The 16,111-nt window shown below is 51.1% G+C and overlaps 6 protein-coding genes across 6 annotated transcripts; 1 reads left to right on the top strand and 5 right to left on the bottom strand.

Annotated features, from left to right (window-relative positions):
- Positions 1-61: 61 nt before the first annotated feature.
- On the bottom strand, positions 62-2,082 carry MRS44_009624 (uncharacterized protein; the record flags this gene model as incomplete). Its single annotated transcript, XM_065621372.1, has 12 exons — positions 62-83; positions 138-206; positions 267-454; positions 609-800; positions 957-1,003; positions 1,049-1,103; positions 1,194-1,332; positions 1,412-1,506; positions 1,564-1,677; positions 1,748-1,856; positions 1,911-1,984; positions 2,041-2,082. 12 exons carry the CDS (start codon positions 2,080-2,082, stop codon positions 62-64), a joined length of 1,146 nt encoding a protein of 381 aa, XP_065477444.1.
- Positions 2,083-3,244: 1,162 nt separating this feature from the next.
- MRS44_009623 (uncharacterized protein) lies at positions 3,245-5,043 on the bottom strand (the record flags this gene model as incomplete). The annotated part of the gene is made up of 3 exons (XM_046281747.2): positions 3,245-4,147; positions 4,200-4,777; positions 4,827-5,043. 3 exons carry the CDS (start codon positions 5,041-5,043, stop codon positions 3,245-3,247), a joined length of 1,698 nt encoding a protein of 565 aa, XP_046124234.2.
- A 1,991-nt stretch (positions 5,044-7,034) lies between these two features.
- MRS44_009622 (uncharacterized protein) lies at positions 7,035-8,398 on the bottom strand (the record flags this gene model as incomplete). Its single annotated transcript, XM_046283035.2, has 2 exons — positions 7,035-7,850; positions 7,898-8,398. 2 exons carry the CDS (start codon positions 8,396-8,398, stop codon positions 7,035-7,037), a joined length of 1,317 nt encoding a protein of 438 aa, XP_046124236.2.
- An 837-nt stretch (positions 8,399-9,235) lies between these two features.
- On the bottom strand, positions 9,236-9,856 carry MRS44_009621 (uncharacterized protein; the record flags this gene model as incomplete). The annotated part of the gene is made up of 1 exon (XM_065621371.1): positions 9,236-9,856. The coding sequence occupies one exon, from the start codon at positions 9,854-9,856 to the stop codon at positions 9,236-9,238; it is 621 nt and encodes a 206-aa protein (XP_065477443.1).
- A 1,942-nt stretch (positions 9,857-11,798) lies between these two features.
- On the bottom strand, positions 11,799-12,462 carry MRS44_009620 (uncharacterized protein; the record flags this gene model as incomplete). The annotated part of the gene is made up of 2 exons (XM_046271825.2): positions 11,799-12,219; positions 12,272-12,462. 2 exons carry the CDS (start codon positions 12,460-12,462, stop codon positions 11,799-11,801), a joined length of 612 nt encoding a protein of 203 aa, XP_046124238.2.
- Positions 12,463-15,320: 2,858 nt separating this feature from the next.
- Positions 15,321-16,065, top strand: MRS44_009619 (uncharacterized protein; the record flags this gene model as incomplete). Its single annotated transcript, XM_046277647.2, has 2 exons — positions 15,321-15,512; positions 15,565-16,065. The coding sequence occupies 2 exons, from the start codon at positions 15,321-15,323 to the stop codon at positions 16,063-16,065; spliced, it is 693 nt and encodes a 230-aa protein (XP_046125957.2).
- Between the last annotated feature and the right edge of the window lie 46 nt (positions 16,066-16,111).

Genomic DNA, 16,111 nt, shown 5'->3' with positions numbered 1-16,111 from the left:
TCTACATGAATGGTCCTTTGATCGTTTTCGTTGCAAGATCCCAGCTGCCCATTATCATAGATCAGAACCCAAGGATAGCATTGCTGCAAGTTGATTAGCCAATTGATTGCATCTAACACACGTTTGAGAACACTTACGCTGCCTGTCTAACTGACCTCTCAGTCTCGGACATATGACCGTTGAGCCTGAAAGGTACGAGGCCCATGCTGACTTGGTCAGTACCCGTATGCGTCATCCAGTCGGAGTCAACTAGGGCTGAAACTCACCCTTCTTTTCCTTCCATGGTCAGCAGGTCATCTCTCGTGCCCCGGCCTTTGAACTCGCTCTCCCCGATGCCGCCGGGAGAGTCTGGGGCTGGTTTTCCAGAGAGAAATGTCGCTCTCTGGTCCCGGGTGTAATGCGCATTCTTGGGAGTGAGAGCAACAGCTGGAATGTAGAAAACTGCTGCAGCGTTCTGCCCACGATGTTGTGATTCTACGGCATGAATGACGTCTTGAAAAAGGTAACCGGGTCAGTCAGCCGTTCGCAAGAGAGTGAGGGTCAGTAAACCATAACTCACCACTATGCCACCACACTGAATCGCCAGGATATACCTTTGGCATGCATACCATGGTTCGCAATAGTTCCAGGTGAGGGTGTGTCACGTCGTTTAACTCCTGGCTGCGATGGTGAGGAGAGCCTGGGAAGTTGGTAGTTTCAAAATCCAGCTCCCAGTTATCGGGGCTAAAAAAGCCTTTCCGCCCTGGAAGTCGGACTTGGGCTTCTTCGGCTTGAACAAAGGACGCATCAGCAGATCGGCACTGTGTTCACGAATGAAAGGGTAAACGAGTAGAGTTCCCTCAGTGGGACCTGTCTTAGACAGGGAGGTCCAGCCTTGCCACGAGCGGAATAGACCTGTCTTTTCTTAGAGTCAGCAACGACAAGGAATTCGGTAAATATTGAATAAGAGTGCTCACACTACCAGGCCCAGGATACAGGTCTTGGACCGCATCGGCACGCTTGTCTATCGGAATCAGTTGAGTCATTTTCCCAAAAAGTCCAAACTTACCCATCTCCCAGGCGTCAAACTCTTCCCACTTCCCTGCTAGGATCTTCTCGTAAACCTGGCGGTAAGTGGTGTCCTCCCATCACTCAATACTGCCTCCATCTATGTGAGGACCCAAGGCGAATTTAGCGTCTCCTGGATTCCTAACTCGAAGCCGATCCGAATACACCAGCGGAGTGCTAAGCGAGATGTCCGACTCGGAAGGGGCGGTGAAGATAGATAGAAGCGCCGCTTGCGTCTTTAGCATCCGGGGATGAGAACGTGCCTCCTGCTGGGCTCTAGACCAGCTGCTCCCTTGTTAGTAACACTGGGTTGAACGCAAGGATGTAGACAGGCATAGAAGGTGATGTGATGGGAACAACGCACTAGATCTCGTAAACCTGCTTGTCGTCCTTGGGGAACCCTTTCACTTGAGGATTCAGCTTGATGTAGTCTCGAACATCGTCAAGCCATTTCAATGCCTACGCGGCGTTAGCGAGTGGACTGAGCACGCAACGCGGCAAGTTCGGGTTTCTAACCTGGTCCTTTGAGACGGTCCCATGGATCACTACGGACCCGCATTCCCTGATACGGTTGATAAGCTCAGGCGAGGGGTTTTCGACGAGTTCATCGTAGGTAGCTTCCGGTGTTGTCTAGTCATGGTGATCAGTAAGCGATGGAAGACGCGATAGTAAGGTAAGTATGAGCTAAGATCGAACGTACGTGTTGCTGCCTTTCCTCAATTTCCGCCAACAGCTCGGCAAGTCGAGAGGTCAATCGTGCCCAGGCTGCAATGAGAGCCGCCTGGTTGGCTTCGTCACCAATGAGCTCACTGGGGGAGGTTCAGTCAGCCTGGTTGACGCATGTGCCAAGGGACCATGCTCACCGCTTGAGATCCAGGTATCTTGCAGGGAGCAACGTCTCCTTCTCTCCTGCGAGAGAGGCAAACGAGTTACCAATCTGAGCAGTGCATTAGTATCCCCTTGAAGAATATACAGAAAGGCTTTTGAACTTACGCTCCCCTCCTGCTTCTCGGCGCGCGGCTTGGAGCACATCATTTTCTCGACGCTTGGAGTGAAATGGGGATAGAATTTAAATCAGCGTCGTCTATGGAAGTAAAGCGTAACGTCAACCAGGGGTGAAAGCTAGCTTATAACTCTATTACGCCTTAACTTCACAGGGTGAAGCCTCGGGGCTTCTGGTTGTTCTGACCCCGGCTGACAGTTGGCCGGGGGTTGATCCCAAGCAAGTGCTTTCCAATGGCCCGGATGACAGCTTTCCGGTTGATATTCAGCGTCAGTGAAGTCACACATATAATCAAGCCTACCTAGGCGGACGTCTATCTTCCGGCTGAAAGGTTCTGCCAATCATGAGGCTTGCTTATAGAATCGGGTGGTAAAGGTCCCTCAACTGTCTGTCGGAGCTCTGTGGTCCGAAAGTGGATCTTCTGCCAATCACATTATCTAATTTCAGGATTGGGGCGGGGAAGTGATCCCTTTCGGCTCTGTAGATTGGTGGACGCCTGCCGTCCGGTGGGTATCTTCTACAATGGGAGATAGCACCCATCGTCTTAGAGAGCAAAGGCCACTGTGTTAGCATTGGGATATGATGCTATGATGTGTTGATAATGTGTTCGTTGTTATAGTTGATGCCCAGCCCTTGATGGGGTAACTGGGCCAGGAGACCGAGCCATGTCACCGCAAGATACAGGAGAAATGGAAGAGTTAATAGAGAGCCCTATCCACCCGTCTATCGGACCGCCGGCAGATATATAGAGAAATACCCGGGAGGCACGTCTTTTAGATATTTACTCGATGAGCCCTGACCAAATAATGGGGCGCGTTACCGCGATGCCCTTCGTGGATTGGCCCTCGACCAGCGTTACCGCCAAAACCGAGTGGGATTAGCTACGGCCCGAGTTTTCAGGCATAGGTGTAGCGCTGGATTGCCCGGGGTGTAACGCTCCCTGATAAGCTGCCTTGTCATCGTTCCAGCGCATGGACTATCATGGGAAGCTGGTAGCACGACGAAGTATGAAATGGGAATAAGACGCTCTTAAAGCGTCATGTTCTTGAGAAAAGGTCTTAGATGACTCTAGTCATCACAATAGTCGGCTTTATCTAGTTCTGAAGTTGAAAGACGCCCAAGAATGTCTTTTTGAGAGATGTAATTTACGCGCCCCTTAACTCTCATCTTGACGTCCACTCCGACCTTATCTTCTCATGCCCACTCCAAGATAATGCTATCCCACAGAAAGCCTCTCCACTTGGTATACCGCGTGACAGTAAACCCAGCCGTATTTACGCCCTCCTTCAACGCGTCTGGCTCAATCTCGTACTGAACGAAGCGCCATTCGCCACTAGTCTTGCCGGACCGGTAGAGGGCAGGGTCACTCGTCAAGACGTTCTTGCTCAATGAGCCGTAGACTTTTCCGTTGACGTCTATGTCAAGTGCTGCGCTTTGTGAGTATCCAGCGAGCGAAACGCTCAGCAGTGCTGCCTTGTTGGCTGCAATGTCCTCCTTTGAGATCTCGAACTCGATGGTCCACGTTCCGATCGCGGAGGATGCGTAGTACCAGTCTGAGTCTTGAGATTTGCCGACGGTAAATGTCAAGTTGGCAGGGCTATCCTCAGCCACGCCATGTTGGTATGGGACCCCTCCGTTCTTGAATCCTCGCGCCGTTTTGTCAAAGGCCCCGACTTGCCAGATCCGCTTGGCTCTATCTTTCACTTTCCAGTTCAACTGGCCCAGGTTCAGGGTCTTGTCCTTGGTGATAGTGATATCTGACTTGGTGAAGTTGGTGTAGACATCAGCGAGCTTTCCTCCGTTTGACCAGGCATAGAGACCGTAGGACCCGGTTCGGATGTCATCGAACGAGAATCGACCTTTATCGTTGGTGTAAGTAGTATAGTAGTAGTTGCTTCCCTGAACAGATGGCCGAATAGAAGTGTCAGTGTCGCCGAGGAAGACGGCTGCATTGGAAGCTGGGCGGCCGTCAGAAAGGCGAAGGGTTCCTTGCACGCCACCTCTCGCATTATAGGCCTCGTTTCCAAACCAGTTGTATGGGAAGTGCCGAAGCTCCTCCTGCCGTTTGTGTGCAGCGTCGACTTGACTGCCATTGTTCTGCTTAGGGTTATCTTACTAATCCATCAGAGCCAGCGGAATGGAGACTTACCAGGTACCATAGCCAAGGACCCCAGATCTTTCCAGCTGGTTGGAAAGTCTTTTGGCCAACACGGAAGTGAGAAGTGTCTTGCACGACGTTGAGCTGCACCGCATCGCCAGTCTTGCTCTCCCGGTGAACAGTCAAAGTTTGACTGAGGTGATCGCTATTGTAGTACTCAGTCGAAGGATGAATCCACCAGGAACCGACTTTTGAGCCGTAAACCCCATAAAAGTCGCGGTCCCTGACAGCATTAGACCAGTCATACTTCGTGATGTATGAACCATCGGCGAGTTGCCAGGTCTCATCTTGCACATTGGTGCCCGTGGAAAAGAGCGAGAAGTCGGGGAGTGGCTCATCCTTGAGATGAGTTCGCCCGTGAGTGAAGTAGTCTGGGGATAGCCTCCACAGAGTACGGAAGATGCTGATATCGGGCAGGGCGCGGTTGACAAAGTATTGATATGCTCCGGAGAGATCGTCAAAGATGACCCAGTGGAGGTCTCCAGCGGTACTTTCAAAGCTGACGTCAATAAAGTGCGTCCCTTTTGCTGTCACTTTGGCGTCAGTGAAGACAAGGTTGCTCTCCCCATCTATAGAAACAAGATTAGCTTTGGACTCCCGGAGGACAAGACGACGTACCATATCCGACATAGTGGCCAGAGGCAGACCCGACCAAGTCAGCCCCAGGGATCCCTTGCCAAAAGAGGTTCTTGGCATAAACAGGTCCTTGTGTAACATTCCATAGATCATTGCCAATGACCCAAGAACCGTCGCCTGTCTCTTCCAAGAACGGGCCTCTGCTCGCACCCACAAAAGGGCTGAGAAACGGCAAGAGGGAGAGTAGTTGGAGCCGCATCACGAAAGGTATCATCTAGGGTTTCGACTGTTCTACAATATTGCGACGCAGATCCTAAGCTTTTATATACTAATAGAGACAGGCCTAGAGTAGAATCATGCCCCATCACACCAGGCCGAAACGAGATGGTGACAGCCATGCCGCAGATTGGTCAACAATGACGGGATTGACGACACCTAGAGTATGATAGCTGGAATAATTGAATGTTGTTCCTTTGTCAATATTTTGCGCTCCAATTGCCATGGTTCATTCCTCGGGTGTACTGCCATAAATGGAGATGGACTTCTCTCTGGAGCGGTCGAATCTCCGACCCAGGCGGTCGCGTCATCGATACTGGGATCTGGGTTGGCCAGAGAAATTGACCCTAGTTATAATCGCCATAGGTGCATGCCTTGCATCATCGAGCTTTATAATTTACTCGGCCATGTTGCCTATACTGCCCCACGGCCCCGAAATCCGAGCCGACGTTCCGAGTTTTGGAAGACTCTGCCTATGGACTATCCAAGAGGTGTGCAACGGTCGAACCGTCGATATGTTGCGGACCCGCAAAGTTACCGCTCTCTGCGCCCACTCTCACATCTTCGGCTCTCCGGCACCACCAACATCATTTGGATTCCGAATTCTCTCCCCGGACTCATACCACGAAGAGGGGAATCATCATGTCGGTTGCATCGGGCTCCCACGGTCCGCGATTATTCCGACATGGTCACATCAAGCTGGGCATTGGCCTAGGGTATGCCATCCGGTTAACTTCACGACACGAATGCCTGGATCCTTAAGATAAGATCTACGAAGTCTTGGGCTTCTTGAAACCAGAAGAGCGAAACCGCATTCCGGTGAGTTACAACTTTTCCAGACCAAAAGTGTACACCACCGCGTGGAGCATATGTTGCAGGCTACCAAGAGCTTGAACATCATTTGCCGTCCTGTCCTAGTGTTGTTGGCCCTCTAGAATGAAAGCAGATATTCCGACATGGCTACCTGAATTTTCTATTGCAAATATGCAGAAGAGTACCCAGTCTTGGAACAGCTTTGATGCGTCGAGAGGCTTGCCTGCTGCAGTGTCAATCTTTTCAAGACGGCGAAAGCTCAAGATGCTTGCCATCCCCATCGCCAAAATCGTCAATCGCTCAGTCTCTCTCTCGCCTAACACCTCCTACGACGGAATCTTGACAGCTTTCCTTCAGTGGCGCTCGGTAGTTATCGCTGAGTACGGATTTTGGGAACCGGCGCACCAGGCGTTTTGCAGCTTAATGCTTGCAGGCTCTGTATTTACACCAGCGGATTTCATAGCAAGAGGGTGGATGAGGGAAGTGTATGGGACCGTCAGCTATCTGCAAGAACTCTAGCTCTATGGGCTGGAAGTCGATGGCTGGATCGGTGCCTTGGCCCGGGAGCTGGAGGAGACCGAGCCTACCCCGGACACTAGGGTCATGAAGGCGTTGGATCTGATAGTCCCCGGGCTGCGATTCTGTATCACGGAGAGTGGGAAATACGCCATTTTTGCTGGTAGTGCTCACGAGGACGACGAATCTACATGCCCTTGGGATGCTCGACCCCAATGCTGTTATGCCGGGAGGGCATGGAGCACAAGTTTTTGTTGGTGAGGTATGTATGAAAAAATTCATGCACGGCTTGGCTATTGATGAGCTTGACAGGCGGGTGGGAAGTTACGAGACTGTCATCCTGGTTTAGTTTTGCACACAGCTCTGTAGATAATGCCGATACTAAACTCGAAAGTGACGAGGATGGACTTCATTGGATATGAAACGAATAGCCGCCAACGAAACTGATAGATAATTTGCACGTGACCCCTCTCAAACGCGAATGTCCAGAAAAGAAGGTGGAAACCACAGTGTGCAAACAACGTCCAGAGAGCCCAAGAATCCAGACATTGCTGGTGTCGAGAGCCAAGTGTCAAGGCTCTGGAGGACAGAGTTATTGGAAGCCTGTTCCATTAAGAAAGATATCATAAGCATAACTGGCTGCTTCTACAAGCGCCCTTTCTCTACTGCCCGAGAGCTGTAGGTTGCCTCCCATGGCTTGTATTCCTCTTCAATCATGAGACGCTGAATTTGCCGCCGACGAAGCCCAATATTACCCCCATCAAACAAAGGGTAGCACATAGCCTCGTTTAGCAATCTGGGGAACGACATGTCCTTTGCATACGACTTCATGCCAACCGCCTTCATCGCATCCACAACACAGTCGACAGCGCAATCTGTCGAATAAATCTTGGCCTGCATCGAGATCTCGAGCTTCACCTTCCAATCAACCGCAGGGTCATCAAGCTTACAAACCGCTTTCCACACCAGAAGACGGCTCGTTTCGATCCGCATCTTGCAGTCGATGAGCTTGTCGGCCACACTCTGGTGCTGAATGATGGGCTTGGAGCCACCGCGCGTGTCGGACTTGGCGAAGGCAAGGGCTTCATCAAAGGCTGCGCGCATTGTACCAACAGCCATCGCACCGACGAGGGCCGCGGACATGGTAAAAGCTGTCTCGACGATAGGTGCACCCTCTCCGGGAGGGCAGAGCAGATTTTCGTGAGGGACACGGAACTCGGTGAAGCGAGTGTGTGGGCCAGAGGTGGTGATGTGGCCCGCAAGCTCCGGCTCCCCTAGAACCTGGTATGCTTCTTTCTGGTTGTTCGCGATGACCTCCGGTGTAACAAGGAGGATCATAATAAGTGAAGCGGGGTCAATGTTTGGATCTTGGGGCTTGGAGGCATCATCGGAAAGCCTGCACACGACGCACGCAAGATCTGCTCCCTCTTCACCCCAACCGGCGCTGTTCGAGGTCCAAAGCTGGATATTGATTAGTATACATCCGGTTGGAGTCAAAGGCCACAAACCTTCTCGCCATTGATAATCCATTCATTTCCAACCTTCCTAGCTGTTGTCTGGAGGCCTCGTCCTCCCTTCTCGAGCCAATTGGCAGTTCCATTCGGCTCCGAATGCATCAAACTGGCAAGAGGCTCACCTTGCCCAGACAGGAAAGGCTTCAAGTACTTTTCCTGTAGAGCAGGTGTGCCGCCCAGAATGAGTGGCATTAGTCCTAGGGCCGTTGCGACGATTGTAATGGAGGCAGCGGGTTCAACCGCGAACAACTCTTCGAGGACGATGGCGGAGTGAGTTAGACTCTCCATGGTGCCCCCCAATGGGACAGGGATTTGGCCTTTGACCAGGCCATGCTGCACTGCTTGCCTGTAAAATGGGCGAGTGGCCTGGAAGCGGGACTTCTGGTCGTGATGAGGGCTGTATTCAGCAGCAGCCTTCTTGAGGATAGTTGACGCAAATTCCCGAGCGTTCTGCTGGGCATCTGCCTGAGATTGGGTAAGAGTAAAGTCAATCATGATGAGGTTCAAGATATAAATCGATGTCTGCAAGGAAAAGTCCACCAGACCAGGCTCGCGATGTACGTCTTATTATATGTTAAACAGAGTTATCAATGTTGGTTGCGGGGTAGGGATAATTGATATCCGACAATGGAGATCGTTTGATAACCATCTTTCGACGTCGGAAACCACGCCAATTATGATTAAAAACTCAGCGCTATCTTTGGCCGTATCTCTGATGTCGGGTAGTAAACCAATGGAGATAGGATAGAAAAGAAACACATCCGAGACTTGTCGGAAAGTCGGGTCAAGCTGAAAGATCTTGTTGATTATCTCTTCCTCTCGCGTACCCCTAATGCGGCAACTGGGCGGACGCGTCCACCACATCATGTTGGCGTTGGGTAACCTCAGCTTCCGGTCTCTAAGAGCCCAACGTCCCCAAATTTCTTCGTCACTTGACCTCAAATAGTCCATACCGTAGTTTCATTCCCATTGGCCTACTCATGCACCGTTCTGGCTCAGTTCTCCCATCAAGGGCCGGGCTTCAACTATAACAAAGAACATATTATCAACACATCGTAGGATCTCATCTCAATGTTAACTCCCTGAAGGCACCACTGATCTCGTAATCTATTATTCAAGGGTTCCTCGACCAACCGCCCCAGGTGCGGCATCTAATACCATCGAGACGCCTCTGGCTAGTATCTATATCATAGCAATAGTTGTTTCCATAAATTGTTCCAAGTCCTCCAAGCCCTCAAGAGACTCTAACGCCTTCACATCTCTATAGCACTCCTTCGCTCTGCCCAGTCTTTCATACTTTGTTACATCCATTGGCGACTTCCCTAGAACCAACTATATCCACAGTGCTTTCCTCTTCTTAATGTCCTCCCCTTCATTCTCTGCCCATAGGCCCTGGCCGTGCCCTAGAAGCAGAAGAAAGGCAGGGCTCTCAGACGCAGCTGGATGTTGGTTCGAGCCAACGGGTGACCGCACAACACCTCGGGTTACCAGTTCGAATGTCTCTAAAGCTGTGTCTGCGCGCATGTGGAGATCTCGGACTCCTCTCCGTACATAGTAAGTGAGTAATTGATTCCTATTTCTCATCGGGGTGAGTCGAAGCGCCGTGGCCAATGTCAGGCCGTGTAGAGTGATGTGGGCGCTCTTGACAACACCAAGGGGGTTCTTGCCCTCGACCGTCGATTCAGCCTGGATAAGGGTAAAGGGGCTTGCAGGCACCCAACCCCATAATCTTTCCCACAGTACCTTCTCGTCGATCGAGACCCAAGAGAAGGTTGGCCCGCGATATTGGGAAAGGACAACCCTTTCAGAACTCCACGAGAGCATTTCCGCTGATGTGGCAGCCCAAGCTAAGTCAAAGCTGAGATTGTCTGACCATATCCCTGCAAGATATCCAGAGTGAGTGATGTCTTGAATAACTCGTGCAATTCCTGAGATGGCAGGTAAATTGTCCATCGAGTTAGTCAGCTCGCGACTCAGGTACCTGTCAACTGTAAGATGCCAATGCTGGAAAGCTTGATCCGAATTGTCGATGGACAGCAGTGACTTAAATCCACTACTCACTCCCCAGGATCGTTCTTCCGCCTTGCTAAGAGTATCACACTCGCAACGTGACTCCTCCAAGCACATCCACAAGAGTTCTTCTTCGGTGTATGTTAACACTCGCCTCGAGAGCTGGCTCTCCTGAAGGGTCCATCCTCGGAGATATAGAGGTAACTCCTCTCCCCCGTCTCTCTGCTGGGTATGCGCCGCCTTGTCAAGAATAACCCTTGCACCCAAACGAATTTTTCGCCTTTTCCATACTGGCACTCAACCCTGAAGGGAGGCTTCTGGCTTGCAGCGAGATGCCGATGGTGTAGAAACCCTTCTGTTGCCGAACTTGCAGTCCCGATGGCAATGGTTAAGTAGGCATCTCAGTACACAGAAGCCATCCTGGCTGACTCATACTCCCAGTCCGATAGTGAGTCTTGGATGATGCAGATAGCGTCGACCCACAGATGCCGCTGCCTGAGTTTCCCGGTCACCTCGATCGCATCCTGGATCGTTCTCGGAAGGCGGGACACCTTTATTCCCTTTTGTATGATTCGGTAGTTTGTCGATCTAGTCTTCACTACCTCGGACTTTCCCCAACAATAGCTAAGGGCAACATAACGGTATTCCGCCGTGGACGTGGGTTCCACAAGTCGTACCTCAGTATCGTTGTGCGAACCGACATCGATAAGTCTGGTTGGAACGTCGCGTGTAGGAGGATAGCACGATGAATGTCGAGCACATCTTGCAAGGTAGGACTCGATAAAAATATACGCCTCCTGAGAGCCCGCATATAAACTCATTTCGTGGTTGTTGACGAGTCCTTCCCAAGTGGCCGGTTGGTATTTGAGCTTCATGTCAGAAGGTCACTAAGAATTATTGTACTAGACTGGCCGATTGGCGTGTAAATCTGCATCGTGATGGACAAGGATGGAGAAAATACCGCAACTGCGCCCACTTCGGTGATGGAGAGGTAAACTGTCGAATCGTCGGCAGGAAGCATCCCAAAGTATGATACTGCCTTGACGATAAACGCACATCATCGACACGCCTCAGCACCCGACCGCTCAAGGTGTCGAATTTGCCTCGAAGAAAAGTTCAAGCCTGGTGTATCTCTCCACCGCCGGCCGAATTTGTGACGGCTACGCTGCGGTGAGAACTTGAAGCCGAAGCGTCTACTAGTTACCTCTTCTCCATGGTGAGGCGCCGAGCCATTAGGCACCAAAAGCTGCACATTTCAGCCTCATAGCTTCCCAAACATCCTAACATGGCGTCTTCCAATCAGCATCACGTTTCGTCATACTGCATCCGCACCCAATGACCTCAAAGCCCGGGCTTCCTCAGACCTGGCCTCAAACTTGGCCTGCAAGGCAGGCTGCAGGCCAACAACTAATAACAAGGGTAAGGTATTGTATGATCAAATCAAGTGAAATCAGCGAACCAGCCGGCCAGCTGAGCATTATCGGCTCTTGCAACAATCAGCGTTGTGAACTTCGTGGCTCGAAGTCCAGTTATTCCCAAGATATTGGAGGGAACGCAATTTTCGTCAGCGAAGAGGTTCACCAGGCCTGGTCCTCCAAAACTTGGGATAACAGGCTCTAATCATAATGTCCAAGGGGACGTCCTACCCAAAGCTATTTTTGTTTGTTACCTTTCTCCAAATAGTCTTGAATACCGGCTTGACAACAGAGGTTGGTTGGGAACTCGCCCCCAAGGAGATCTCATTTTCGGGCATCTGTACGACCAATCCTTACTCATTATGAACAAAGAAGTTGTTTTAATGCTTAACTTCATCGAATAAAATGCTATGTTCACCATCTTCGTATTACTGCCATAATGCAACGTACTCAATTGAGTAATACATTCTTCAAAGGTTAATGGGATGCCAGCTAGACGAGGGTATACCAAAGCACTCTCCCACAGTCACACCTCTCATGCCCCTTGCCTGTATCGCGGAAATAATTCCGGGAAGCATATCGTCCACCATTTTGGGGTGCGTGTCATGCAGCAATGCAATCGTCCCTCCCGCGTTTAGGCCGTTTACGAAGTTGTTAATGGCCTGGTGAGGATTTTGCTGTAGGTCCTCGTCGTCTACAGTGATGGAGGAAAATATGGTTGCATAACCAAGATCTCCAAGAACTCTCATCGACTCGGTATTGTAGCGTAAGTAAGGCGGCCGCATGTAGCTGGGCTGCACGTTGGCGATGGAGATGAGAGCGTCTTCCAGCTTGATCATGTTATCCTGTATCTCGATGGGGGTCTGCTGTGTAAGATCGAGATAGCGCCAGCTATTAACGCCATTAGGAGTGATCAATTGCCATCTGCGCCTTAAGGACTCACCCAAGAGAGGCAAGCTGGTGGCCTTCATTAACTATGCGCTGGATAATGGACGCGTGGTCATGTATGGACCCATGATTTAATCCATTCACGAAGAAAGTGGCCTTCATGCCGGCAGCGTTCAGCTTGTTCAGAATAGCGGCCGTGTACTGGGCGGGACCCTCGTTGAAGGTGAGGGACACGACGCCGGGCATGGTGCACCAATCCATCGGCGTCCCAGGGGAAGGCCTCCCCTCGGCGTTCGAGTTTTGAGCGCTGGCGGAGGACTGGTGGATGTTGTGGTGGTTTTTGAAGTGCTGATGTCGGCCGAGGTGGCAGCAGAAGTAGTGCTATCGGTCGTTTTACCGAATGCTGAAGTCGTGTGGCTGAGGCTGTCGGTCGAAATTTAGAGGCGGAATTAGAAGTGGTGTCAGCACCGGGAGTGGTATCGGAAATCCAGGTACTAGATGAATACGCGTTGCTGCTTGTCTCGGCCGTGGTCGACGTCACCGATCCGATCTCGCTCGAAGTTTCTATGATAGGGTCCGTCTCTGTTTTCGCGGTCCTGCTCAGCTCGAACGTGGTTGAGAAGCTCCGAGAAGTAATCTCGGTGGAGGAAGGACGACTAAGCTGACAGGGCCCGGCGATGGCTGTCGCTGCCAGCGCAGAGATAAAGACAGTGGTGAGGATCATCATGCCAGCTTGATGGGACAGAAAGTCCACATTAGCTAGGGCAGAAAAAACGGATGACAGCCACTGGGGAAGAGAAAGAAGAAGCTTGAAAAGCTGCTTTCGTGGGTATAATAAGCCCCTTGGAGTCCCTGAGGTTACGCGCAGTCTCTAATTTAACTCCAAGACATGCCAAGGAGTTCCAGGTGTGCCTCTTCTTCAGCCGTGGCAGTTTCTGGACAAACTATCGATTGGTGCTTGCAGTAGCCCGAACCAAACAGGTGAAGCAGGCCCGCAAGAAGCCAGATAGCGAATGATGTCTAATGCCAAGCGACTCTCGAAATGAGCACTGCTAAAGAGCGGGTTTGCTTGAATAACCTTAGACATACGGTTAAATCCGGCATCCTCAGCGCGCACTTTGTTTGTGAGAACCCCTAATCGTGGAGTGGTGAGCCGCCCTGAGGAAAAAGCCCAGGTTTGAAATAACCGTTCCTCAGAGGTTGGGCTTTGACACGAGTGTGTACAGTAACTAATGTCTCAGTCCCCCCATAGATGAGAGACGAGATCTACAACAGCGACCAAAGAAGGTTATTCTAGGTTATGGTGTTTTTAGATTGGGGTTTAATGTCGGCATGTGTCAATGCATGCGTCCTTTGTTATTGTGGCTGATGATTTCTTTCAGAAGCGTCACCAAGTTCACAACGAGAATCCTGTAGCAACATCTGAGCTGAAAAACATCGAGCCAGTCAGCAGGCTCATTGAGACCAAGTTATTCTGTCCGTCATCCTCCAGTTTGAACAGCCAGCGTGGAAGCCGTTTCAGACGAGAAGTCATGAATACATGTAGACATTCACACGGCCTCCTAAATGTGTGATCCGGTCATCCACTTCCACGCCGGAAGTCACACACCGACACCATCCGAGGCAAACTGGGTTTGAGAGCGGCCATGCCATTGGCACGGTGCTGTTAGGCCTCGGCAGAGTCGTGTGGCGCGATAACTAGTTACCTCGCCTTGGTATTTCCAAGAAGACCCCAGTCACGCCTTGAACGTTTAGAGTAGTGAGAGGGTGTTCTCCAAGGCGTTTTATGGCTCATAGCCAACCGAGAAGCCAGTTCGAGCTGGCAGACGAAGCCTCTCTACATCAAGCAACATGTCACAAGCGCGAAATTCATACCCCTTCTGTCCGTCTCTCCTATCAGGATGTCAGGCAATACGATGCCTCTCCCTTTACTCCGTGCATTGATTAATTTCATGAGGCTTCCTACATCATATTTCTCACTTTGTTCGGGTTTTTCCCCGATGAGAGTGTAAACCTTTCCAATCAAGGCCATGTGTACTTCTTGAAGAGTTTTTCTTTTCACCTCGACAAACAGTCACAGGACACAAAGGGGGAGAAAAAGCATTTCAACTAATACCAAAGGCATAAGTGTCATGAGATTTGTTCAATTGCGAAGGGGCAGTGCAGAGGGCCAAAAAGCTGAAACCAAAGGTGATATGATTAGTCTGAATGCTTTTCTATTCCTGAAATGAGATAGAAACGGGATGAAACCTTGGGCCTCATTCTGACACCATCGTCCCCATCCCAGCATGCCTTGCATCAAAGAAAGACAGTTCTGCCCACTAAAAGCACTGCTCGAATGAAATTCCCATTTGAGCAGATCCAACTATGCTCCGTGTCTCTCTAGGTTAGGTAGGCTGACCCACCCATGAGCGGCAGGGCCAGGTAGGTCGGTACATGTCCGAGCCGCTGATTTGCGGATGAACGAGTCCAAGCTTGGCATGATCTGTTGATCTCAAAACCCTCCAATCGCCGTAAAGAGGCATTCGTAAAAGCTCCTGATTCCTCTCCACCATCATGTAGGTGGTGTCTATGCGCGCTCTGACACTCTTCGCAAGGTGTGACAGAATAGGCAAGGCGGCTTTTCCGGGGTTTCATCTCTAAAACCAAAACCACGCTTGTCAAAGTGACAGCTTACAGTCGGATTCGCTGATTGGGCTCTTTCATGTTTGCGGGGAACGTTCCATCCTACCGGTTTAGCGATCGGCGCGGGTTGCAACCAGAAGCGGAAGAGCTTGCGGGGAGGGGCACGGAGGAGGTTTCCTGATGCGAGCAGTTTGCCTGAAACTATCACGACTCATAGCTGCGAGCGCATGGTCCAGTATCAAGAGTTTTGACATCCTTTGATGAAAATTGCCCCTCTCTCGACGGTAGAAACCGAGGAAATGGATCGCGAGCCGAGGCTCGATTTCAGAGCTTGGACGATGATAGTTTCATCTGTTCAAGCTTAAATATCGTTGTGCCAGACCACTGGGAACGGAACCAGACAACCACACATACCTTCACTTCGCCAACAATCACTTTTACTCTTCAACACTGACTTTTCGCTCTTTACTCTCTTCACCATGAAGTTCTTCGCTTTCACCACACTTCTCGCCGCCACGGCTTCGGCTCTGCCTACTTCTAACCCTGCTCAGGAGCTTGAGGCGCGTCAGCTTGGTAGAACAACTCGCAACGATCTGATCGACGGCAACAGCGCTTCCTGCGCCGATGTCATCTTCATTTATGCCCGAGGTTCAACAGAGACGGGCAACTTGGTGCGTAGAACTTGTTCTAATGACAACATCACTTTTCTTACGCATCCATTAGGGAACTCTCGGTCCTAGCATCGCCTCCAATCTTGAGTCCGCCTTCGGCAAGGATGGTGTCTGGATCCAGGGCGTTGGCGGTGCCTACCGAGCCACTCTTGGGGATAATGCCCTCCCCCGCGGAACCTCTAGCGCCGCAATCAGGGAGATGCTCGGTCTCTTCCAGCAGGCCAACACCAAGTGCCCCGACGCGACTCTGATCGCCGGTGGTTACAGCCAGGGTGCTGCACTTGCAGCTGCCTCCATCGAGGACCTCGACTCGGCCATCCGTGACAAGATCGCCGGAACTGTTCTGTTCGGCTACACCAAGAACCTGCAGAACCGTGGCCGAATTCCAAACTATCCTGCGGACAGGACTAAGGTCTTCTGCAACGTAGGCGACCTCGTATGCACAGGTAGCTTGATCGTTGCTGCACCTCACTTGGCTTATGGTCCTGATGCTCGTGGCCCTGCCCCTGAGTTCCTCATCGAGAAGGTTCGGGCTGTCCGTGGTTCTGCTTGAGGCGGACGAATTTTTTTTAACAGGCGGGCCTGTTAATTGTTACGAG

This window comes from Fusarium solani (genome assembly GCF_023522795.1).
Source record: "Fusarium solani strain SB1 chromosome Unknown bctg00000005, whole genome shotgun sequence".
NCBI lineage: Eukaryota > Fungi > Ascomycota > Sordariomycetes > Hypocreales > Nectriaceae > Fusarium > Fusarium solani.
The sequence above is the reverse complement of the archived record's forward strand: the minus strand, read 5'-3'. Positions and strand labels throughout refer to the sequence as shown.